Genomic DNA, 24,755 nt, shown 5'->3' on the forward strand with positions numbered 1-24,755 from the left:
AAAGTTAGGGGTAGGGGCAGGTATGACTTTTTGATAATAATATTTAGAGAATAGTCACAATACAATTTTCCATAGAAACTGTCCCCCAAATGTATAAACAGCTGACAGCATTTGGATAAATTAATGGCTGGGAAGTCTGAATCAGGAAAATTCTTTTGAGAATGACTGTCATACTCTCCTTAGAGCAGCTCTGGTGTCATTGTGAGTTAGAATCCTTGGTCTCATCCATAGTAGTCCTCATGCTTCAGACTGCCTGATCTATTTGGCAAACCATTTCTAAATTAAATTACTTTATTTAGGTACCCTCTACCTCTCCTTAGGAAATCCTCTTCACTTTGCATATAGATGTTGGGGAGATGCACATGTACAACCCTTCCTGCCATAAGCAGCCCTCTCCCCACCCCCATTCAAAATTGCTCTTAAGGATTTAACTAAATGTAGTAGGCTGCCCATAATTCCTTCCATTCTTGCTTAAACGTGCTGTTTCTCCAATAAAGATGAGTTTGTTTCCATTCCCCCTTGAATCTGGGTTAGCCCTGTTGCTTTCTTTGATCAGGAGAATGCAGAAATGATGCTTTCCCACTTCTAAGCCTTACCCTCAAGGAGCCTGATTGACAGTTTCTACTTTCATTCTTTCAGCACCTGAGCCACCCTGTAAGAAGCCTATGTAACTACCCCACCTGAGAAAGAAAGGCCTAGCCATTTCATCCACTTAAGCTAAAGCACCAGACATGTAGTGGAGCCATTTGGGGACATTTCAGCCCCATCCAAGTTCCTAGCTGAATACATACAGCCTTATGAGTGACCCCAGCCAACACCAGGAAGAGCAGAACCACCCAGCCGAGTCCAACCAACAAACTATGAAAAATAATAAATCATGTTTTTAAGGCTTAAAAGTTAAGCATCTAAGATTTACATTGGTTTTACTATGAAGCAAAAGATAATCAATTTACTGAATTTAAACCAGAGTGTTACCTCCTTACGGCATATTTATACCTTAAGTATTTTCTGTAAGGAATAAGAAGTATAGAAATCCTTTGCAATTTCAGGTAAGGTGGCCAAAGGGAGAAAGTGAATCCAGAAAGATCATTCTATCAATGTCCAATTCCTACCTTCAAGAATTCTGTAATTTAATTTATAATGATAGTAAATAAATTAAAAGACCTATTTGCTAAGATACTTTATGTTGAAAGACCAAATTACATGCAGATATGGGCTTGTCTATCATTTGTTCAACTAAGAATTGAATCACAATTTGAGATATCAGCAATTTTGCCAACTCTTGTATTTCTGTAGGTATTATCTAAGGGGAAAAGTATAATTATAATGGAAAAAAAATCAGATCTTGGAACCATACAATAAAAGACGGGTGACAAGTGAACTATCTAGATGTAGAAAATAAGTTGCAACAGTGTTATTTAGGTTAGGATTTTTAATTGCTTTATTCACATAAAATGGGAAAGCTATCTTTTGGGGAACTAAAAAACTCAGTCAACCAATATTTAAGTATGAAATCTCCATGGAAGATAAAAATATATTAGTATAGGAAATGTTTCCTGCCCTCAGCTGCTAACAGTCTAGGTAATTAAACAAAAAATTGCACGAGGACAGGTTCCTGGATGGCCTTGGCCGCCCAGCTCTTCCCTCTCTTGTTTGTAATTCTCAAGCAGAACATACTGAGATAAGCAGGAAATGTCTAGAACAACCTGACCTGGGTTGTGTTCTCCTTCCTTCTAAAACAGGGTGTTCTGCAATGCTTATACTAAGTGATCCCACCCATTCCTAGGTTATAAAACCCAGAGCAGAGTGTTTCGGGGGTCCCTTAGCTGTTGTGCAATGTAGGGCATGTGCAGACAAGACTCCATCTGCCCTGGGAAGCTTTCCTGAGCCTTGGGATCCAGCTTACTATGGATCCTAGGTTTCTGTTTATCCTTGCTGACTCTTTGAGTAATACATTTGCTTTGCCTGACTTATTGTGTGAGTGTTCTGTCTCACCAGACTAGATCTAAGAACATTTCCAAGAGTTACTCAAGAGTATAGCTGTCCAGTGCTTGCATCGGCAGCACATATACTAAAATTGGAACAATACAGAGAAGATTAACATGGCCCCTGTGCAAGAATGACATGCAAATTCGTGAAGCATTCCATAAAAAAAAAAGTTCAGCTGTCCAAAATTTATAAAGTAATATCACAAAGTAGCATGGTATTAATAGTCACATTAGTGCTAAAAACAGAATTCAGAGGAGGCAAACAGAAGTTGACAGATAATCTCTTGCTTGCCTTGAAGGAATAAGTGCTATGTTGAGAGGGCCACATGGCAGAAAATAGTGGGTGGCGTCAGTGTTAATGGCCACAGTCAGCAGCCAGCACTTCTACCATGGCAAAAATCCAAATTCTGCCAAGAACTCAAAGAATGAGCTTGGAAGAGGACCCCCAAGAGCCTCACATGAGATTGTAGCCTTGATGTGAGACTCTGAGCAGAGAACCCAGCCACAAGGAAACTATGAGATATTGCATTAAGCCGCCAAATTTGCGGCAATTTTTTACACAGTAGCACAAAACTAATACAGGGTCCCAAAGACAAGGCTTATTACCTAGGAAAAACAGAGGAGCTATACAGAAGCTATAATTCTGTCCTTTTACAGGTTAACTTGTGGGTGTCAAAGAAATTGCTGATAGCAAAATATATGATGTTGGGGCTTCTCTCAAATTCTTCATTATTGTTCATTCATTCTCAGGCTAGAGTCAGGTAGATCTGAGTCCAAACAGGAGCTCTACTATTTATTAGCAATATGATCTGGGCCAAGTTACTTAACTGGCTGAAGCCTTGTAAGTTGTGAAGATTAATTGGAACTCTGCATGTTCAGGATCTAGAATGTATTAAGCACTCAAGAAATGATGATGTCTACTTTATACACAAGCAAGAAAGTTGACCTCTACATTTAAAAATATGATACTGAGAACAAAGGGACTCCATCATTTGCCAATTCTCTGTTTTAAAACTTTAGAAAACTTCCTATTGTCTACGTTTAAACTCCTTAGTATGACATACAAGAACCCTTACAACCTCCCACTGACTTCATTTTTTCACACCTATTGCTTATTTTCCCTGAACAAGCACCTTTGATCCAATCCTTTTTTTACCTGGTTGGTTGCTCGCTCTCTTCTCTACATATGCCCTTATACATTCCCATTATCCTATATTTTAATTGTTAACTTGCTGACATCCCACTATATTGCACACTGCTCAGTGGTCAGATTTCTGTACCCAGAGTCTATTATAGTACCAAGCAAAAAGCAGGTAAGCCATATATCTTTAATGAAATGAATGTTTACTGCTTCAGTATTTTAAGAAAAGCTGCTCTCATAAGGAATAAGAAAACCAATGCTGTGGTCATTGTCCCTATAGCATCATGTTTAAACACTTTGCAATAATTTTTGTTTTCCTGCAACACACCTGTGTAGGGAAATTAGTCAGGCAATATTCTCATCCTCCTTTCCCAAAGAGAAAACCAAAAGCATAATGAACTTTAAATGGCACACAAAGCTAGAAAGACAGCCCTGAAATACCTAAAATGACCTAACTAGGAAGAAGCTAGAAGGCAAGCTAGTCAGTCGCTTGCCTGCCTATTGGTTCACTAGAAGGAAGGGGGCCTCAAACTTTTAATATGCATACCAGTCCCTGGGGCGCTGGTTAAAACACAGATTCAGCTGGCTCGGGGGAGCGGGAGAAGAGCTGCGAACGTGCATGTCTCAGAAGCTCCAGGTGATGCTAATACGTTTGGTCTCCAGACCTAGACCTCTAGCCTGGACCTGTGCTGCCCAGTAGGTAACCACTAGCCACAGGAGGCTATTAAGCCCCTGAAATATGGCTAGCCCGAATTTAGACGAGCTGCAAGTGTAAAGTGCATACCGATTTCCAAGGCTTAGTTTAAAAAAAAAAAAAGTAAAATATCTCAATGATCTGTATAGATGCATATTGAATTGATATTTTGTATATAATGGGTTAAATAATATGTTTTTCTAGAGTTATTTCACACTGTTTTTTCAATTCCACATGTGGCTCGCATTATAATGCCACTGGACAGCGCTGCCCTTGACTAACCACCGTCTCCATTCTGAAGCTTCCATCACTGCGAGACTTTAAGAATGAAAATAACACCTCTTCTTTAGGTGCTCGAAAGCACACCTTGGTTTCCCAACTATTCTACATCACCAGGAGTAAAAATTTGGTAAAAAAAAAAAAAAAAAAAAAAGGATTTATCTTTTTAAAAAAACACCACACAGAATCCTCTCACTTAGGCTTAAACTCCACCTAGGCCACTGATTTAATCTCCCTCCTGCTCCCACGCTCTGAGATCGTACCGCCACAGGAAAACAACCACCAGAAAGCTGTCTCCGTCCCCGAAGCCAGGCTGGGCGAGCCGCCTGAGGCCGCGCTTCCTGGCCGCCCAAACCGAGGCCGAGGAAGCCGGTCGTCAGCGAGCATCGCCCTCGCGGCTCCTCCCCTTCCAGCGCCGACCTCCCCAAGATGGCGGGCGGCGGGGAATCGCTTCCGCTTCCGGTGTGAGTGGCCGGGCCAGGGGGGGGCAAGATGGCGGCGGCAGTAGGGGTCCGCGGCCGGTGCGAGCTGCCGCCTTGCTCCAGCCCAGGCTGGCTCTTCAGCCTTTCCGCCTTGCTGAGTGTGGCGGCACGAGGGGCCTTCGCCACCACGCACTGGGTCGTCACGGAGGACGGCAAGATCCAGCAGCAGGTAGCGGCCTGGACGTCCTTTTTGCCCCGTGCCCTCCCTCGCCCCGGGGGGGATTCCCCGGGCCGGCCCCTGGCTGTGTGGCTCCGCGCGGCTCCGCCCCCAGCCTGCCTTCCCACGGTGCCGGCACGGCGTGGGGTCCCTGCACTCGGACACGGTACCGCCCCCTCCCCACTTGTCTCCTGGCCCTCGCTCGGCCACCTGGAAGTTCTTAGCCTTCCAGCCCTCGGGCCGCGCGCTGCGTGGGGAAGAGTCGCGCGGCTGTGAGGGGACAGGCCCTGGGCACCTTTCCTTGTGCTCGAGATTTAGAAATCACAGATTCATTATCCTTGCCTCTGGTGTCTCTCGGGGCCACGCATCACCAGCCCTCTGGGAGGAAGTAAAAAGCAGGTGGCGGCGCTGGGGTGTGTGCGAGTCCCAGGGCGGTGACAGCTTCTGCACCCCTAGTCAGTGGACCATTTAATGCTGCTTCCCCCCAGGTCTCCTCAGGCACATAGTGAAATTCGTTTCTGGCTGTGGTGGTTTCAGCTCGTACCGTTACCCAGGTCAGCAGGGGCTCGTTAGAGACAGCATGCACACACACAGTCCCCTTGTGAAGGAAGGCTTGAAGTGCCGTTGGTGGCGTTGCCTGTATCTTTTCAGCTGTGACTGCCCTGTCTCCCAGTGTACTTTGCACTGTTTCTTTACCTAGCTCCTGTGACCCAGCCCCGCATAGAAGATAAGCGATTTCCTGGATTCTTGTGTGCCTAAACTAATTCTTCAGAGGAGAGACTGCTTTTTCTTATATAACTTTATCATTGTCTGCATTTTGTAAATGCTGCTGGTGCCTAAGTAGTACGTCTGCGTGTTCTGCTACAAAATCTTGGTGAACTTAATAACTTCAAATGATTGAGAACAACCTTGAAATGTCCAGCAAACATTTAGAAAGTGAAGTGTGTGCCCTATGCAATTTTGCCCACTGATCTCAAACGTTTTAACCTGTGTTGTGGGGAATTACTGGTACTTTGGATTATGTGTAATGAATGGTGATAGGAACACATTGAAAGGTTTACTTTTGTTTAAGATGAGGTTTAGATTTAGATTTGCTTTGTGATGGCGAATTTTATCTCAAGTATAATGAGAGAGTTAAACAAATATAATTTAAAAATCAGTCTTGGTGTTCATGAGTGGTTTCCAGTATATTTGAGAAAAGAACATCGGTCTTCTTGTTGGGTAACAATTTTTTGTCTGACTTACACTAGGAAGTTTCTTTTTCATGGCTGTACCGGCTGAGACTTAAAATATAGGTGTGTGTGTGTTTCAGAAACCCTAGAAAACACTGTGAGTCCATCTTTTAAACATAAGATTGGCAATCTTATGTGAGTCCTGGTTGCTTCCACCTTTCTTTTGATTCCTGATAGTGGTTTTCTCTGAGGCCCTCATGAAGGGAGACATGGAATTAAGTCACTCCTGCTGCAATTTGGGGAGCCTTTCTATTATTGGTTATTCTGCAATATTGTTTTTGGACACAGCTATTTATACTCTATGACATTGACTTCTTCCCATTTTGGTATCCTGCCACTCAGCTGAGAAAGTAGCTCATCTAAAAAGTAAAGCTGGTAGAAATGTTTTATTTCTGTGATTAACATTGCAGTGGGAAAGTAGAGTCTGATTTGATTTTCACTCTTTAGCAAATTGCTTCTTATTGTACATTGGATACATACATTTTAGTAGGGAAAGGTAGAGATTACTGGTAATTTGCCTCAGAGAAGGGGGGAAATCTGAAGAATCTTCTGGATCACTGCCAAGTTACTACTGCATTAAGTATATGACCTTTTCATTGAATTTTCCAACACTTTTGCTATACATGACATTTACTGTGTTAAGTTCAGGCAGCCGTGAAAAATTCATTTGATTTTTATTTTTAAAGGTTTAGCAAAGATGGGCACCCACCAGTTACATATTGCAAGCTTGTGAACATGCATATGTATTAGAAACCCTACATTCTTAGGTGGGTTGAAATGGGGCTTTAGTCAGAACAAGGAGCATACATTCCTTCAGGCAGCCTCTTCACAGTCAAAAGCTGGGGCTGCTACTGAAAGCAGCAGGTGTCTAGTACTTGGCATGGCAGTTCCATGAATTTTCTTAAGAGATGGGGTCTTGCTGTGTTGCCCAGGCTAGAGTGCCGTGGCAATTCACATGTACTGCAGCCTCATATTCTTTCTGCCTCAGCTTCAGGCTCTGAGTAGCTGGGACTACAGGCATGTGTGAATTCTTTCTTTCCACAGTCCCTGCCTCAGCTAGGAAGTGTACCTTCCCCACTTTTTAGGCTGTGTGTTTACTGAGCTACTACTGAATTCCTGAGTGTGGTCCAGGGAATCCTGGAGCTCGGATGTGAAGAAAACATTCCAGTCACTAAGTTCCTTTTCTACTGCCACCAGGGAAAGGCTAAGAAAAGGCCCTTCCTTCCTTTTTGTCTCCAACTTTGTGCTTTTCTCCCAGTTTTGGGCTTTGGCATACTTTTGATACCCTAGTGTCTGTGCCCTGTACCTGAAAACTAGTAAGACCATCTCCTTTATTTAAACAAGGGTCCTTCACTTGAAGTCTGTGGACTTGACTAAGCTATCATAATCTAGTTACTGTGAGGATCTATAAATATAATCAGGCCGACAGGTCTTTTGGTTAACTTTGTGAAGAATAGGCTTCAAGATAAATTTTTTTTTTCTCTTTTAGCCAGGATCTTACTCTGTCACCCAGGCTGGAGTTCAGTGGTATGATCATTGTTCACTATAATCTCCAACTCCTGGGCTGAGCCTCCCGAGTAGCTAAGACTACAGGTGTGTGCCACTATTACTGGCTAATTTTTTGTTTTAATGTTTTGTAGAGATGGAGGTTTCACTATGTTAGCCAGAGTGATCTCAAACTCCTGGCCTCAAGCAGTCCTCCTGCCTTGGTCTCCCAAAGTGCTGGATTATAGGTGTGAGACACCGCATTGGCCAGATTTTTTTTGTTCTCTCATTTTGATGTTCTTTTTGCTTAATCTCTAGTGTGGTAACATCTGTTTTCTATTTTTATCAAAAGTGTCTAGCAATTCACTTGCATCACAGGTTAAATAAACCTTTGTGAATTAGCCTACAAGACTAATCACTATACACCACATCATTTCTGTGGAAAAATTTATGCTCCATGTTCTAAGTTACCAGCTAACAGATGAACTCTTAAAACATTGCCAGTTTGTTAGTAGTAGGCTTATTGAATCAAGACGTTGTACTTCTAGCACTGGGTTCATTGCCTCTGGGTATTCTCTTTCTTCATAAGTGGAGGTCTAAAAGTTTAAGTAAATAAAGAGTATCATCTTTATCAACTCTCTCATACATTATAATATTACTTTCTTGGCCACTGTTTCTCCTCCAATCCTAGAACCATAAAATTTTAGATATGGAAAAAATTCTTAAAGATTATATAGTACAACTCATAAGAGAGAAAGTCATCCAAAGTCACACAACTGATGAGTGACACTTAGTGGTAGTAAATAAGTAAAAATGTGTTAGTCTACGGTAGCATGCTAGTGAATACTTTGTATTCAGTAAATGTGAAGTACATTTTTTTCCTCATAGCACCTACAAATGAAAGACTAGAAAGAAACAAAAGCAAAAATAGAAATAATGAAGTAAATGTCTTTTCTTTTCCAGTTTGCCTTCTGCAGAATATTTTGTGATCATTTCAGCTTGGGGTGAGTGGGTAAGTGGGTGGGGTCCCAAATAAGTGTGAATTCATTTGGCAATTAGTTAATCATTTTGTCTCCAGTCAGGCAAGTGTCTTTGGAGTATAGATCCTTTTACCTGATCACATCAAATGAAATTCTCATTTTTCTTTGGAGATTTCTGACAAAGCTGATGCTTTAAGCCTGGTAACCTTGGCAAAGGACTGTTTGATAAGTGACTATTTCAGCAACTATGACCCAGGAAAAGCTATCCGTTTCAGTTGGACAAACAGGCTAAATCTCTCTCTATTGGTCTTTAATAGCTTATTAGTGAAGGAGTGGTTTAATTTAGTCTGATGTTAAGTAATTTGGTTAATCTGGGGGAGAGCATACAGATGGCACTGAGAAGCTAACATCTTTATTTTTGTGCTTTTCAAAAAGTAAACCATCTTTTTTGCTACAGAGCAGCGTTTCTATGTTTATACACATGGAAACCCCCTGAAGAGATTTACTTAGACCTGAGAGGTCATGGTGGTTATTCACTAACTTGCTAGGCACCTGCTTAACTTCTGCAATTTGTCTTAGACCTTGGCATCAAAGTGATTCTTATTCAATCCATTTTTTTAGCTATTGCCCACTATTATTTTTCTTATAAATTACCCAAGTATTCACTTTATATTATAGAGTCGTAAGAGGAATTTGGAAATAGGCAGAGATAAATTAAACTCTAAATAATTTTCCCAGTTACTTATTGAACAAATATTTGACTATTTACTTTTTGCCAAACCACTATGCTTTGATGGATATGCTCTTTTCTATTGGCTACCATGACATGAGATTCTTTGGAGGCAAGCAGAGCTCAGCTCCTTAACCTTTTTTTCCTCTGCTCTTATTCATCCACTCATCCTCTAGATCAGTGGTTCTCAAACTTTAATTTGCCCGAAAATAATCTGGGATGCTTGCTTAAAATGCAGGTTCCTAGGCCACTCAGAGTGTCTGATTCAGCAAGTTTGTGGTAGAGAGAAGGGATCTGTATTTTTGTTAAACTCCTTGGGAGATTATCATGCAGGTAATCCACACATTTTAAGAAATTCAGTGACTGATTGATTGATAGAGACAGGGTCTCACTCTGTAGCCTGGTCTAGAGTGCAATGGCATCGTCATAGCTCACAGCAACCTCAAACTCCTGGGCTCAAGTGATCCTCCTGCCTCAGCCTCCTGAGTTGCTGGGACACAGATATGAGCCCAGCCAGAAATTCAATTTTAGGTATTGCTAGTCCTCCAACTTCTGTTCCAGCCTTCTCGTTTTACTCTTTACATACACTTGGGCAACCTCATCTTTTCTCAGGACTTAAGTTACCATATACATGCTGAGAATATCCACATTCCTTTCTACAACTCAGAGTTTTTCCTCCAGAGTTGTAGATTCAAGACCTCTCTATTAACTTTTAATTCCATGTGAATGTCCCGTAGGTACTTCACACTTAATGTGACCAAACTGAAGCTCATTTTTATCCCTAAACCAGTGGCATGCCCTATTTTCCCTAATGTAATGAAAGACAGTACTATTCACCATCCACCCAATTGCTCACATTAGAAATCTAGTTGTTTTCTTTAGTTCCTGTTTCTCCCTTACTCCTTACTAAGATCTTTTAATTTTACTTTCTAATTATATCTTCTTTCCATAGCCACTATTGTTACTCTAATTCAGACCACGTAATCATTGCCACAGCTTCTTAACTGCTCAACTCCTTTGTTTGGTTTAATTAGAAAATTTGAATTTCAAAAATAATGCATGGCATTGTAAAAATAAATGTCCAGCATGGGAGTATTTAAAGTAATAAAGCGCAGTTCCTCCACCTCTCTCCACTCTCTCTCTGCAGGGAAAATTACCTTTAACAGTTTGGTGCATATCCCAGGATGTGGTTCAAATTCTCTAACATGTCTTTTGACTTGTCCCTTCCTTTTCTCTAGCCTTATTTCTGGTCATCCTTGAGTGCTTCACATTCTCCCCAGAATAACACACACACACACACACACACACACACACACACACACACACATTTAGCCATACTTAGCTTTTTTGAGCATCCCTAAATATGCTATGTTCTCATTTCTGGGCCTTTGCACATGTTGTTCTTCCCTCCAACACCCCAATCTGGCTGACTCATACTCTTCATAATTTAAACATCACTTTCTCGGTGAAGATACTACGATGCCCAAATTGGAATAAACTGTTCTTTCTATGTGCTTCCATAGCATCCTGAATTCGTTTATGAAAGCATTTATCATAGTATGTTGTGTCTGTTTACTTATATAAATGCCCTACTAGACATGCTCCATGAAAGGAGTGTTTGTATTCATCTCTGCAACTCCAACATCTCTCACACTGCCAAAGCACATAGGCTACAATACATATCTGTTGATTGGATGACATAAACAAGTTTGAAAAGTGGTTTCTGCCTTTTGGAAATTTACCATTGTCTGAATGAAGCCTTATAGTATTCACTATTGTGATAATCATCTGAAGACTAGCCTAAAAGAAGCCTCAGACTTTCAGATCTTTAAAGCTCTGAGTAACCCATCAGTGAATCAGCCCTTAGGCCCTCAGAAAAGGTGTACAATAGGTACATAATTTCAGCGATCACTCCTGCCTATTTACTGGGGTCATGTTGTGCTAATACGAGGGAAATTATCTTCTTTGTCACTAATGTCATATCTAAAAGGTCAGCTTTATTGTCTAGGCATCAAAAAGTATGGAGAAGAGACAAGGAAAACAAATGGTAAATAAGCAGAAGAAACAGCAGAGGAGAGGTAGATGAGGAATGGCAGCTGCACTGTTGAGGAGGGATTAGAATCAGCTGTGGGGTTCAGCAGTTGTTGCAATTCAGAAACAACACTGGTGGAAGTAAACAGAGGCACCGTGATATGAGGAATAAGAGAGCTTGCTAGCAGGTCAGGTCAAAGATTAGAACAGCTTTGCACTCCAGAATGTAGGGAGCAGGATGTAAGCAGTACCTGCATCTCAGCTATACTCCTTTTGGCAAAAGCAAACACAAGGGGAATTCCTCTGTGTGTGTGGGTCTCTTATAGCCAGACACCTTGAAAGAGTTGTTTGTGCTCGTGGAGTCTCCTCTCTCTCCTGTTCTCTTTTAAACCCACTCCAATCCATCCTTGATTCCTACAACTCTTGTCAAGAAACCTAAAGTCTTCCATATTGCCAAATTCAGCGCTCAGTTCTCAGTAATCTTAATTTCTTGCAGCCCAGCATTTATCCTCATACCTTATTGAACTATTTTCTTGTGTGGCTTCCAGGACACACACAGCTGGTTGTTCTTCTAAATCCCTGGCCATGACTTCTCATTCTCTTCTGCTGAATTCCTCTCTTCCTTTTGAGTCTTAAATATTGGTGTGCCTCTTTTCTTCCCTCTGTACATGTGCTCACCAGGTGATTTTATGCAGTCTCGTGACACAAAATGCCATCTACATTCTGAAGACTCCTAAATCTTCTCTGCAGTCCTGACTTCTCTCTGAACTCCAGACTCATATATCCAACTGCCTGCTGGACATCTCCATTTAGCCGTCTGGTAGACATCACAACTACGTCATGTCCTAAACCCTTAATGTTCCACCCTACAAAATTTTGGTGTCTTCTTTATCCTTCTTTCTCTTATATCTCATACCCAACCTAGCAATAACCTGTCAGCTTTACCAAAATGTATCCTGAATCCCGCCATGTCTTTCCACCTCTGCTTCTGTAACCCTAGTCCAGGATATCTTCATCTCTTTCCTGAATCTATGCGGTAGCTGCCTAACTGGTCTTCCTGCTTCCACTTTTGTCCCATAAGGTCTGTTCTTCTTAGAGCAGCCAAAGTGATTTTTTTTTTTTTCAAAAAATTTTTTTGAGACAGATTCTCACTCTCCTGCCTGGGCTAGAGTGCCGTGGTGTCAGCCTAGCTCACAGCCAAAGTGATTTTTAAAAACATTTCTTCAGCCACGTCTTTTTGACCACCAATAAAGTGATCTTTTAAAAAGCATAAGTCTGCTCATGTCACTTACTTTAGGACAGGAAGGAAACAACATCAGAAAACCTTCAGGGGTTTCCCATCACACTTAAAGATTAAAATCTAGAGTTTTCACTGTGACCTAAAAGATTGTGCAAGATCTACAACCTGGCCCCTGACTACCTCTCCAGCCTCAGATGCCATTTTCCAGTATATATTTGGTTTGAAGCCATACTGTTAGGAATTCAAAATGGACAGATTATATTGTGTCTCCCATAATTGTTTAGTTAGTAGTAACTAATTTATGAATCTAACTTTTGAAAATAACTCATTTATGTATTTTTTCTAATATCTTACTTTAGTCTTCACTTTCCCTCTGAAACACTTAATCAGTCTTTTCCCCCTTGAGTATAATTGCTTGTTAGGTGGGAAAGGTTTGAGATGGGTAATTATTATCGTTAGTAGTACATGCCAGAAGTGGCCAAACGGAGTCAAGAACATTTTTATTTGAGCAAATATTTGCTGGTGTTTTTTTGTGTGCCCATTATTGCACTTGGCATGGTTACTTCACTCATTCAGCACATATTTTAATGCTTTCTGTGTTAGGTACGTGGAGTACTTTTGAGTGAGATACGGTCCCTGCCTTCATAGAGTTTGCATTTTATACAGTCATATAATGGAAGTGACTCCAATTTAGGATATCAACAGGTATCTTGTAATAAAAACAATTTAATGTCTGTACACTTTACCAAGTGTTCTCATAGTCATTATTTCATTTTATCCTCGTAGAGACCCAGTAAGGTATGGATATTGATCTTCTTTCTGTTGAATAAAGAAATTTAGGCTGAATGTGGTTAAACTCCTTGTCCAAGGCCTTGCAGATAGAGAGTGGCAAAGTGTGAACTCAACCTCAGATCTTCTGATTCTATACCCTATTCTCTTTTCTGCAGTTGTAAACATTGCTACCAACATATGAAAAATATTTCTATAGTTTTATTTGTAAAACAAATATTCATCAAAATTTTTAAAAATTTAATCTATTTTCAATTTTGTGTTTGAATTAAAAAACTATAAAATGCATAATCATTGTGCTTTATAGTTTTTCCAAACTTCTCAGCTGTTATAAAACAAAAAGTGAAAGTTTTATAACTACTGGAGTCCTCTCCTTCCTGGATGTAATCACAGTGAACTTTTTCTTATGTATTCTTAAAAAAAATTTTTTTTCTTTTTTTTTTTTTTTAGAGACAGAGTTGCCTGGGCTAGAGTGCCCTGGCATCAGGCTGTCTCACAGCAACCTCAAACCCCTGGGCTCAGGCAATCCTTCTGCCTCAGCCTCCCGAGTAGCTGGGACTACAGGCATGTGCCACCATGCTCAGCTAATTTTTTCTATATATTTTTAGTTGTCCAGCTAATTTCTTTCTATTTAGTAGAGCTAGGGTCTCACTCTTGTTCAGGCTGGTCTTGAACTCCTGACCTTGAGTGATCCTCTCGCCTCGGCCTCCCAGAGTGCTAAGATTACAGGCATGAGCCACCACGCCCAGCCTTCTTAAAAGTTTTTATGTACTTGGAAACACATAGTTGTGTTTTGTTTTTAAACAGAACTGAAAGCATTTTATCTCACAACTAGCTTTTAGTCACTTAATAATAAGACTTAGATGTCTCTCCATGTCAGAAATAAAAAACTACCTCCTTCTCCCTTAAGACGGCATGGTTGTCTATTGTATGGATATTCTGTAATTTATATAACCAGTCCCCTAGTGACAGACATTTAGATTGTTTCCAGGCTTTTACTATCATAAACAATGCTGTCGTAAGTGAACATGCTCATGTATACATTTCTGCTTGCTTCTATGAGTATGTCTGTAAGATGAATTCTTAGAAATGAAATTACCTGGTTCAAAGAATGCATTATATTTAATTTTCTTAGATACTGCCAGATTGTCATAAAGGACTGCAACAGGAGTGTTTGAAAATGCCCAACAGTATTTGGTTTTTTTGGAATCCTGTGTTGAGACCAACAGTATTTGGGACAGGTAAAACTTTGTTCGTAATCTGATAGTAACGAAAGATCACTAATTCCATCCATTGCTCTTAGCTAAACAGTGCTGTTGCCATCAGTAGAAGTATGAACAAAAAGGAACCGTCAGTTTGGTTTTGTTATCTTCATAGAAAAATTAAACATTTGTCCTTAATGTTTATTTCACACTTGTTGGGGTTGCAGTAAAAGAAATTGATCATGCTGATTTCTTTTCCCACCATAGTTGATCTACTATATTTTGATGGATAATCAAATTGAATGATATTTAATTATCTCTTTTTTAGAGCAGTAATTTCCAGCATGAAATAGCAAAGTAATCCCCTCTCACCTGAGTAATGATAAAGCTGATAAGGTTCAATTTCTGGCAATGATTTTAATGTCCCTTTTCAATATTTGACTAACAACCCATCTGACTAAGAATTTTCAAGCTCACACCCATCTTATTCATCACTGTAACGTCTAGCATTATGTCTGGCACTTAATGGGTGTTTGTATTAGTTTTCCATTGCTGCTGTAAAAAATTACCACAAATTTAGTGGTTTAAAACAACACACATTTATTATCTTATGGTTATCTATGTTAGAAGCCCCACCCATGTGTCACTGGGCTAAAGGGGACAGCAGCATTGAGTACTTTTCTACAGGCTCTAGGGGAGAATCCATTTCCTTGCCTTTTCTGGTTACTAGACGCTGCCCACATTCCTTGGCTCTTAGCCCCCTTTTGCTGCATCTTCCAAAACAATGTTGTATTCCTCCTACCATTCTTAGTCGCATCTCTCCCTTTGACCTCCCTATTCCACCTTTAAAGACCCATGTGATTACATTGAACCCACCTCATAATCCATTTATGCTCTCTCTTTTAATTAAGGCAGTCTGATTAGCAACCTTAATCTGGTTAACATCTTTAATTCCCTTTTGCCATGTAACATAATGTATTCGCAGGTTATAGGTATTAGGACACTGACATCTTTGTTGGGCCATTATTCTTCCTGCCACTGTGTTCAATAAATATTTGCTGTTGGAATTTCTGACAGTTACATATAAAACAACTCTACACAGCTGCATTGCTCCTAAATATGTTTATAAGAATACCATGAAGTATACAAATGAGAAAGAACCCATGAGTCTTGTGTCCTGATCCATTGTTTTATTTTCTTTCCTTATAAAGTTGCAAATTTTCTACTTTATTCATTGTGTTATTTGTATATTTCCTGGTGACATAAATTAGAAAATGGAGACTGGTAGCACTTTTATAAGAAGTTGTTCATTTTTTGTTAATGTTTAAAATGGTTACTAACTTGCTCATCAGTTAGGAAAATGGTGATTGATATGTTTTCATAAAATTGGTTGCAACACTGTAAATGTTCAAATCTAGATAATAGCTATGCAGTATACTTCACATACCTAGATTATTTTATGTGAGTTTAAGCATTTACAATACTGTTTTCCAGGAACCATGAAAATGAGAAGGTAAAATCTAGTTGAGGGTAAAACTTGGGAAAATAGGGATATGAGTTCATGAAAAATCATATAATGGTCAGGATTCAGTATTTTCATTTATTTAAAGTTTGGTTTTAGTTTTGATGACTTGATAGCCTACAAGATTGAGACTGGATTTTTTTGGTAGGGAGGTTTTGTTTGTTTTTTAGAGAGAGGGTCTTGCCCTGTCTTGCAGGCTGGAGTACAGCTGCAGGATCATAATTCACTGTAACCTCGAACTCCTGGGCTCAGGCGATACTTCTGCCTCAGCCTCCCAAGTAGCTGGGACTACAGGAGTATGCCACCACAGCTGGCTAATTTTTTTTAATTAATTTTTATAGAGATGGGAATCTCACTGTGTTGCCCAGGCTGGTGTGGAACTCATGGCCTCAAGTGATCCTCCTGCTTCAGCCTCCTGAAGTGCTGGGATTACAGGTGTGAGCCACTCTGTCTGGCATGAGACTAGTTTTTAGTTTCTCATTAAAATACTATACAAGTATTCTAGCTTCAAAAAGATACCTAACAAAAATATTTCTAAATCCTGACAGTTCATAATAATTACTGATCTCATACAATTAAATGTTTCTGGTAAAATATGTTTACCTTATATATTAGTTTTGACAAGTATTATAGCCAGAAGCCCATGTATGTCCCTCTAAAGAGCTAAGGCTGGACTGGTATTTTGTGAACTTGCAATTCTCTAAACCCGAAAGAATGTGCAAATCCATGATGGTTAGACTTGAATCTTGAAGAGAGAGTTGCATGAAGGGTGAGGCGTCAAACTTTTCTGCCTCTCTCACTCCATTCCTCAAAAACTCATCTTGTTTGCCACATTTCCTAATGGTTCCTTAGGGAATCATTAGGAAATGGTTGTGAACTAGATTTGAGATAAGGGTAAAAATCTGAGGGAAGAAAGGTAAGGAGCAAGAAAATATAGAAGATGTTGCACTTTTGAGGTGTTCTACCTGGTCCCTGAGAGGGATTGTATCTGTAAATACATGAGGAAAAGCTACAAGATTGTTCCTCAGACCTGAGATTATACTTGTTATTACAATTTGTTTAAAAATAAACACATAAAACGTGTTGAATAGTGCTCTAATGTTTCATGTTAAGATGACCTATAACTAGCACATTAAAAAAAGAAACACTTGATAAATTTAAGTAATACTGTAGAAAATGTCAGAAAACATAAATAAACAAAAAGAGAATAATCACCCAGAGTCTCACTAACTAGAAACCATATTCTTAAAATATGATACAGAAACTGCCAGATACTAAGAGAGGTGAGTGGAAAAAACAACTCATTTTCTCCTTCTCTACTCTTATAACATGCTTCTAATACCAGATATGTGGGCATCTCTTCCCCACAAGATTAGCAAGCAGTTAGTTCAGCAGCTGATACCAACTAGGTTTCCTCCAGTTCAATTGTGGCACTGGCTACCTGGAGATAGCACCAGACCCCACAGGTTGAGAGCTCAGGCCCCTCACCCCCACCTTTAGACATTCACCCCACTTCAAAAACCTGGGCCCGCAGAACTTCTGACTGACCAGCTTCAAGTTGGGGTTCCCACAATAGCCTCTTTGGGTTTGATTAATTTGTTAGAGTGGCTCACAAACTCAGGGAAATTTACATTTACCAATTTACTATATTACAAAAGATACAGATGAAAAGATGCATAGGGCGAGATACGGGAAAGGGGTGTGGACCCTCCGTGCCCTCTCCAGGAACCTCCATGTGTTCAGCAATCTGGAAGCTGCCAAACCTAGTGTTTTTTTGGTTTTTTATGGAGGCTTCATTACTTGGGCATGATTGATTAAACTATTGGCCATTGGTAATCAGTTTAATCTTCATTCCCTCTTCTTTCCCCAGAGGTTGGGAGGTGGGGCTGAAAGTTCTGAGCCTCTAATCATGTCTTTCCAGAGACCCGCCCCCATCTTGAAGCAACCTAAGACCCACAGTCAGCTCATCAGCATGCAAATAGACATCACTTTGGAGATTCTAAGGATTTTAGGAGTTGTATTTCAGGAAGAATGGGGGGTAGGGATCAGAGACCAAATATGTTTTATAATATCACATACACAAAAGAAGAACTACATGTAGCCAAGAAAGAGATTAAAATGTGTTCATCCTTATTTCTGTGTTCGTAAAGATGTGTAGAAACTCAGTCACTGTTGATAGTTTAAGGTGATTCAACTATTCTGGAGAAAATCTAGCAAAAATTATAAATTTAAAAGTAAAAAAAAATAGTTCCTTTAACCTAGCAATTCTCTTTCTAGGAAGGAAATAATCAGACAGCTGTCCAAAAAAATGTAAGGATAGTCATTGCAATATTGTTTTTTGGGGTTTTTTTGATACATCTAACAGCACATATCTCTGAAGGTGAAATTTAAAGTAATTTTTATTTTCTTCTTGATATAGTCTATACGGTATTATGTTTGTTTTTACAGTATTATGTATTTAGCTTATAATGAGAAAAAGATTTTTTAAAGTTGAAATTTGTTAGAATTAAGTGGCTTAAGGACAAAGAGGGCTCTTGTTGTCTATGATACAACCAACAACTGCTCAGAAATAGCCATTGCTAATTGGAGCCTTGTTTTAATTTAACAAATTGAAAGTTTAAAAGAGGCTTTTAGCTGCAGCTTTAGAAATTGTTCTCACCCAAAGCCAATAAGAATTTATATAGGCAAATTGAAAGAATGATAATTTCATTCATTTGAATATAGATTACTTCAGGGTAGTAAAAGTGTGATACTTTTATGATAATGTTAAATCTTTCATAGAGGGCCTGGCTCATTCCTGTAATTCTAGCACATTGGGAGGCCAAAGTGGGAGGATTGCTTGACAGCTGGGGCAACATAGGGAGACCCTTTCTCTACCAAAAGAAAAAAGTTAGGTGGGCATGGTGGCATGTGCCTGTAGTCTTAGATACTTGGGGTCTGAGGCAGAAGGATCACTAGAGCCTAGGAGTTTGAGGCTACAGTGAACTATGATTGGGTCACTGCATTCCTGCCTGGGCAGCAGAGTGATACTCTGTCTCTTGATAACAACAACAACAACAACAAAAAGCCTAAGCAACATACAGCCAAGAAGGAGAATGGGTAACAGAGGGAGACTCCATCTCTACTAAAAATAAAAAAAATTAGCTGGACTTGGTGGTACATGTCTATAGTCCGGCTACTTGGGAGGCTGAGGCAGGACGGTCCCTTGAGCACAAGAGTTCAAGGCCGCAGTGTGCAATGATGGTGCCACTGCACTCTAGCCTGGGCAGCAGAGTGAGACCCTGTCTCAAAAAAATAAAATAAAATCTTTTATAGAGATAGGATATGAAAATTAAAAGGAACCTTAGAAGTCATTTCGTTGAATCCCCTCAGTTTATAGGTGAAGAAACAGCCAAGGCAGGGAAGCTGATTTGTTTTAAGTCACATAGCTAGTCAAAGACCGATCAAAGATGTATTTTGTTTCTGATCGCTGGTGGCTTAGCCACTTTACCTCCTTTTACAGGCAGTTATCAGTGAATGGTAATGCCTTAGCAGATGGAGATGGAATATCCAACAAATGTGGCACCAGACACTGTCATGCATCAATCAACAGTGTATTAAGTGCCTAACATGTATCTGAAAGCATGTTACATACTGAGGGTGGAAAGAGGAATACGTAAAGTTGTTTTGGAGTGACAGACATACAGTAATTAAACATGTAATAAATGCTATTACCGAAGTGTGTGTAAAGTACTGTGGGGGCTCAAGAGAAAGGTAGCTTCACAAAAGAAATATCACTGGAGCCAAGTCTTTTGGCCTTTGCTCAAAGCATAATGATGAATGAAATCTTATGCCATAAACATTTTTAAAAATTTTGCCTTAAGTTGGAAACTAAGGTCAAAATAATTTTAATCTTTTATTCAGAATTTTTGATTATTTAAATATTAACACAATATGAAAGAAACAAAATCTCAAAGCCTCCAAGATTTTAACTCTATGTAAAATCTGAAATGGTTCCTTTTAGGGGGGTTTTGTAGTTTTTGCTCTCCAGAATCTATAATCCCCCTCCTTGTCGAAAAACCACCTGATTTGCATAATATAAGATTTTATTCATCAGTTTCAAACTGCTGTTGGGAGAAGAGTGAGTTTCCTGTGTTGCTTTCATGTACTCAGATGAATACCATTTAAAAAACATGTAAATATGTTCAATGTATGTGAAGAATAAGTTGTATGTGAGGGTTTGAATTAATGTTGCAATAGAAATGTTCAATTTCCTGTCATAAAGGACCATTGAAAAATGATTGACTCAAACTTGTTTTTATAGAACATCAAAAATGTTTACATCTTTAGATTGGTTAAGTTTAAAATGTTCACCCTTTATCTAAGTTGGTAATGAAGTAATTACCCTCATACAGTGATATTTGTATCTGTTACCATGTGAATTTACTAAATTTGTTGAGATAGGGCTCCAGATTGGAGGCATAGATATTAACTGTATCTTGGTTAATTAGATAAAGCAACAAATGAAATATGTGAAAATGAACTTGATATGAGTAAAATATTTACTGCTGTTATATATAATTGGATACATGCACAGGTTGAGTATCCCTAATCCAAAAATCCAAAATTTAAAATTCTCCAATGAGCATTTCTTTTGTGTGTCATGTTGGCACTCAAAAAGTTTAGGACTTGAAGCATTTCTGATTTCAGATTTTAAGATCAGGAATATTCAACCTGTACTTATGTAACATATTCAAAGGGAAAATAAAATCAAATTGCCTTGTATGGTTTGTCATTTTCTTTCTTTCTTTCTTTTTTTGTTTTTTTAATTTTTATTTTAGAGGCAGGATCTGACTCTCACCCAGGCTGAAGTTCAGTGGTGTAATCATAGCTCCCTACAGTCTCAAACTCCTGGGCACAAGCAAAGCTATCCTCCTACCTCAGCCTCCCAAGTATCTAGGACTATAGGCACATACCACCAGGCCCAGCTAATTTTTTTTTTTTTCATTTGTGGAGCCAGAATCTCGCTTTGTTGACCAGGCTGGTCTTGAACTCCTGGCCTCAAGCGATCCTCCCACCTTGGCTTCCCAAAGTGCTGGGATTACATGCCCAGCCTGTCATTTTCTTTATTAAAATAAGTTGCTTTAGAAACCTCGTTTACCTGGAACTCTTAAAGAATGAATCATTCCAAATAATAGAATTCCGTACAGCCTAATTTCCAAATACTTGGTCAGATTTTCCCTGAAGTTTAAATTTTGCTCTAAAATGTAATTCATAATTTCTTTACCTTCTTAAATAAAGTAAATAAAAATAATTCTACTTTTTATTTATGGTCCACGTCATTATGAGCATCATTTATTGTGCTGTACAGCAGTGGAAGTTTGTATGGTTGTTTGTCCTTTGTGAAAAAGCAAAAAAGTGCTTGGAGATCTTCTGTGTGCATTATGTCCTTTTTAACCTACTTCTCATTCCTGTCACTTTTTGTTCCTTGGCTTACAGCATCCTGTTCTAAATGCTAAAGAATCTGAAAGCCTATTACCATTCCTTTACACATATCATATGGCATAGGAGGCTCCAAATACTGACTAATAGTGGTCCTGGCTTAATAAATATTTACTAGTTGAATGGACATTGTAATACTGTCATGTGTTGCTTAGCGACGAGGACGGGTTCTGAGAAATGCGTGGTTAGGCATTTTCATCCTTGTGCAGACATCATAGACTGAACTTACACAAACCTAGGTGGTATAGCCTACTCTACACCTAGGCTATAAACCTGTACAGCATGTTACTATACTGAATACTGTAGGCAGTTGTAACATAATGGTAACTATTTATGTATCTAAACATATCTAGACATAGAAAAGGTACAATCAAAATATAGTATTATAATCTTATGGGACCACATCATATTTGTTGTCTGTCACTGACTGGAATGTTATGCTGAGCATGACAGTATTACAAAGTTGTTTATATATTACAAAGTTGTTAACTGTATAACAAAGTTGTCAAACATACCTTCTTTCGTAATCTTACAAGGAGGAGAGGTATTTGAGAGAAAAAAATTCAAATTGTTATTTGTCAAAGATAATTATAACATCTTAAAATTTAAGAACTTGAAGATACCTAAGTAAAAATGTATGTCAGGCTATAAGTCTATAGCCTGAGGCTATAAGTCTTCTGTAGCCAACCTTTATCTGGCTAAGATCCATGCCATTTATTGTCACCTCAGAAAGACAGCTGTCGGGGGACTCCCTTCTTTCTGCTAATAATATTATCTTTATACCTCCTCTAAGCTGCCGTATCTTTGCTGACCTAAAAGCTTCAAGAAAATAAAAAGTACTTCCTCACAACTGAATGTTGGCCAGACCCCTGCTATCCAAATATGATAAAACCCTGGTTATCTAGTAATTTTTTAGTTTAAAATTAAGATTGTACTTTAAATAGTTGTCTATATAAATCTTCATTTAGCTTACTCTTTCATTCTTGCAATTCTCTAAATATCTGGTAAACAGACTGGTTAGGTATTTTGGAACGAGAATGTCATATAATACTTCCACATTCCTTTCCCCTCCCCCATTTTTTAAAAATAAAAACCTTGTTTAAAAACACCTATAGAGTTATGTCCTAAATAGCTACCTCTTGAGGGCTGGACAAAATAAGCTGACTTTCTTTGGCTTCCTTATGTAAAGCTTTTTTACACTCTGGTCATTGGCTAGAGCTTTTACATTTTCTCCTGTATCCCATTCCACTGGACAGTGGGTCTTTCCATTCCTTTATTGATGGACTTAGGTTGGTTTTTTTTTTTTTTTTTTTTTTTTTTTGAGGGTCACTAAAAATGTTGTCATGAGGATACTTCATATACGTGTGTGTGTGTGTATGTGTGTGTGTGTGTGTCTATAGGATAGTTTCCTAGAGTGTTTTGCTAAGTCAAAGGTTATGCACTTTTAACATTTTGATATATGTTGTCAAATGACACTACAAACAGCGAGAACAAAAATTTATAAGCCTGCTACCAGTATATGAGCATTCGTTTTTCCCACATCTTCAACAACATAGTTGCTTGATCTGTTGATCCAGAGAACATGAGCTATAAGTAATAAATCTCAAGGTTACATTATATTATCTTTGATTTATGGTTTCTGCAAATAGCCTTCAAAAATGAGTGCTTTTAATATTTTCCTTTTATTGCTTCCAAACTTTTCAGGTATAAAATGTGCTATCAAAACAAGACAACTTTTTTTATTATTACAAGCATATAACATCTTTTAAGGAAGTTACTTTATCATTCATTTCCAAATACTTCTCTTCTTGAATATTTTTTTCATAGGTATCATGGATGCTATTAAATAAACAAGATTTATTTATTTTTAAAATTTTTTTTATTTTGAATTATTATGGGTACTTAATAGTTATATATCTTTATAGGGTGCATGTGATATTTTGATACAGGCATGCAGTGTGCATTGAATCAGGGTAATTAGGGTATCCATCACCTCAGGCATTTAACATTTCTTTGTGTTATTGATAGGAACATTACAATTCTACTCTTTTAGTTATTTTAAAATATATCCTAACTTATTGTTGATTATAGTCACTTTGTTGTGTATTTCTTACATGATCTTTCAAGTCAGAATATTTACTTGAAATGCTCATTCTTTCAAGTTGTAGTTCAAGAGACAGCTATTGAACTTGTCATTTCCTTTGTTAAAATTTACATGTGATCACTTAAAATACCCCTTAAGTTTTACTGAGCAGCTAACAATGATTTAATAGTGATTGAAAAATAATTTAAGACATGTTAAAAGAGACTTTATTAATCCAAACGTTAATGAAATATGAGCTTTATTTATTTATTTGTCGCTTGCTTGCAGGTGGATTCACCAATGAACTTGAAGCATCCTCATGACCTAGTCATATTAATGAGACAAGAAACAACAGTTAACTACCTCAAAGAATTGGAGGTGAGACAACTGGGCACATGAAATGCAGCTGAAACTTGTTACATTTCACACTTTCTATTGTGTTCCAAAAAAGCTAAAGCATATTACTTCTTAAGCCTAATTCTTCTGACTTCTGCAAAAATATACTACCTTTATATCGTGTTTTTGTTTTGTTTTGTTTTGTTTTAAAAACCATCTTATCAAAGTGATATTTGAGCAATAGTAAGAGAAACAGACTACCCTAACTTGGATATATGTGTCTGACTCTTAACTCACTTATCCTTCAACAGAGTTTCTATGTTTAAGTTTTTTCATCAACTGTGAAAAGAATATAATCTCTGAGGATGTTCTTAGAAAAGAATTTGGGTAAAATATGCAAAGGAAGAAAGGTTTTAGTAGCCTAAAAAATGTCATTTTTTTCATTCCCAAGTAGTAAAAACTAGAGTTTTGCTAGTTTACACTTCTTCTTATGGTTGAAATGAAAAGCATTAATCACTTTGTAAATTGCAAGCTTGAAACCTATTAGTGCCAACAAAATCTGACCTTTTTGTTTAATAAACAAATCAAGCATCAGTTTAACCTTTCACTATCATTGATTTCTATAAACTTATTTTACTTAATAGCAAACAGTATGAGTTATTTGAATAACTAGCGTTTTTTCCTCATAAAAATCTCTGCTTAAAAATTACAGGATAAACTGAAATCCAAATTTTAAGGAAACTCTAAGTTACAGAAAAAGTAAACCAAATAGCAAAATGAGAGGAAATTATTGAGAAGAATAAGAGTAGTAAGAGTAGAATAAGAGTGCTTGAGAACAAGAAGGAATCATAAAAATCATCCTTATTTTATTTTATTTATTTATTTATTTATTTATTTGTGAGA

General features: G+C 38.3%; 1 protein-coding gene and 1 non-coding gene across 4 annotated transcripts in view; both read left to right on the top strand.

Moving 5' to 3' along the window:
* Positions 1-2,047: 2,047 nt before the first annotated feature.
* LOC123643061 lies at positions 2,048-2,154 on the top strand. The gene has a single exon (XR_006736636.1). It is a non-coding gene; the product is annotated as a U6 spliceosomal RNA (small nuclear RNA).
* Positions 2,155-4,522: 2,368 nt separating this feature from the next.
* The window catches only part of TTC17 (tetratricopeptide repeat domain 17), a 118,042-nt gene continuing 97,809 nt past the window's right edge, over positions 4,523-24,755 (top strand). For 2 of the 3 annotated variants that reach the window (XM_045557848.1, XM_045557849.1), the window contains exons 1-2: positions 4,523-4,753; positions 23,805-23,894. In XM_045557848.1, coding sequence (XP_045413804.1) covers positions 4,595-4,753; positions 23,805-23,894 — 249 coding nt within the window. In that variant the 5' untranslated portion in view covers positions 4,523-4,594. Of the gene's footprint in view, positions 4,754-8,460; positions 8,471-23,804; positions 23,895-24,755 lie in introns of those variants that run through there. The other variant, XM_045557850.1, reaches the window with a different exon arrangement.

The sequence above is a fragment of the Lemur catta genome, chromosome 7 (assembly GCF_020740605.2).
Source record: "Lemur catta isolate mLemCat1 chromosome 7, mLemCat1.pri, whole genome shotgun sequence".
In the NCBI taxonomy this organism is placed as follows: domain Eukaryota; kingdom Metazoa; phylum Chordata; class Mammalia; order Primates; family Lemuridae; genus Lemur; species Lemur catta.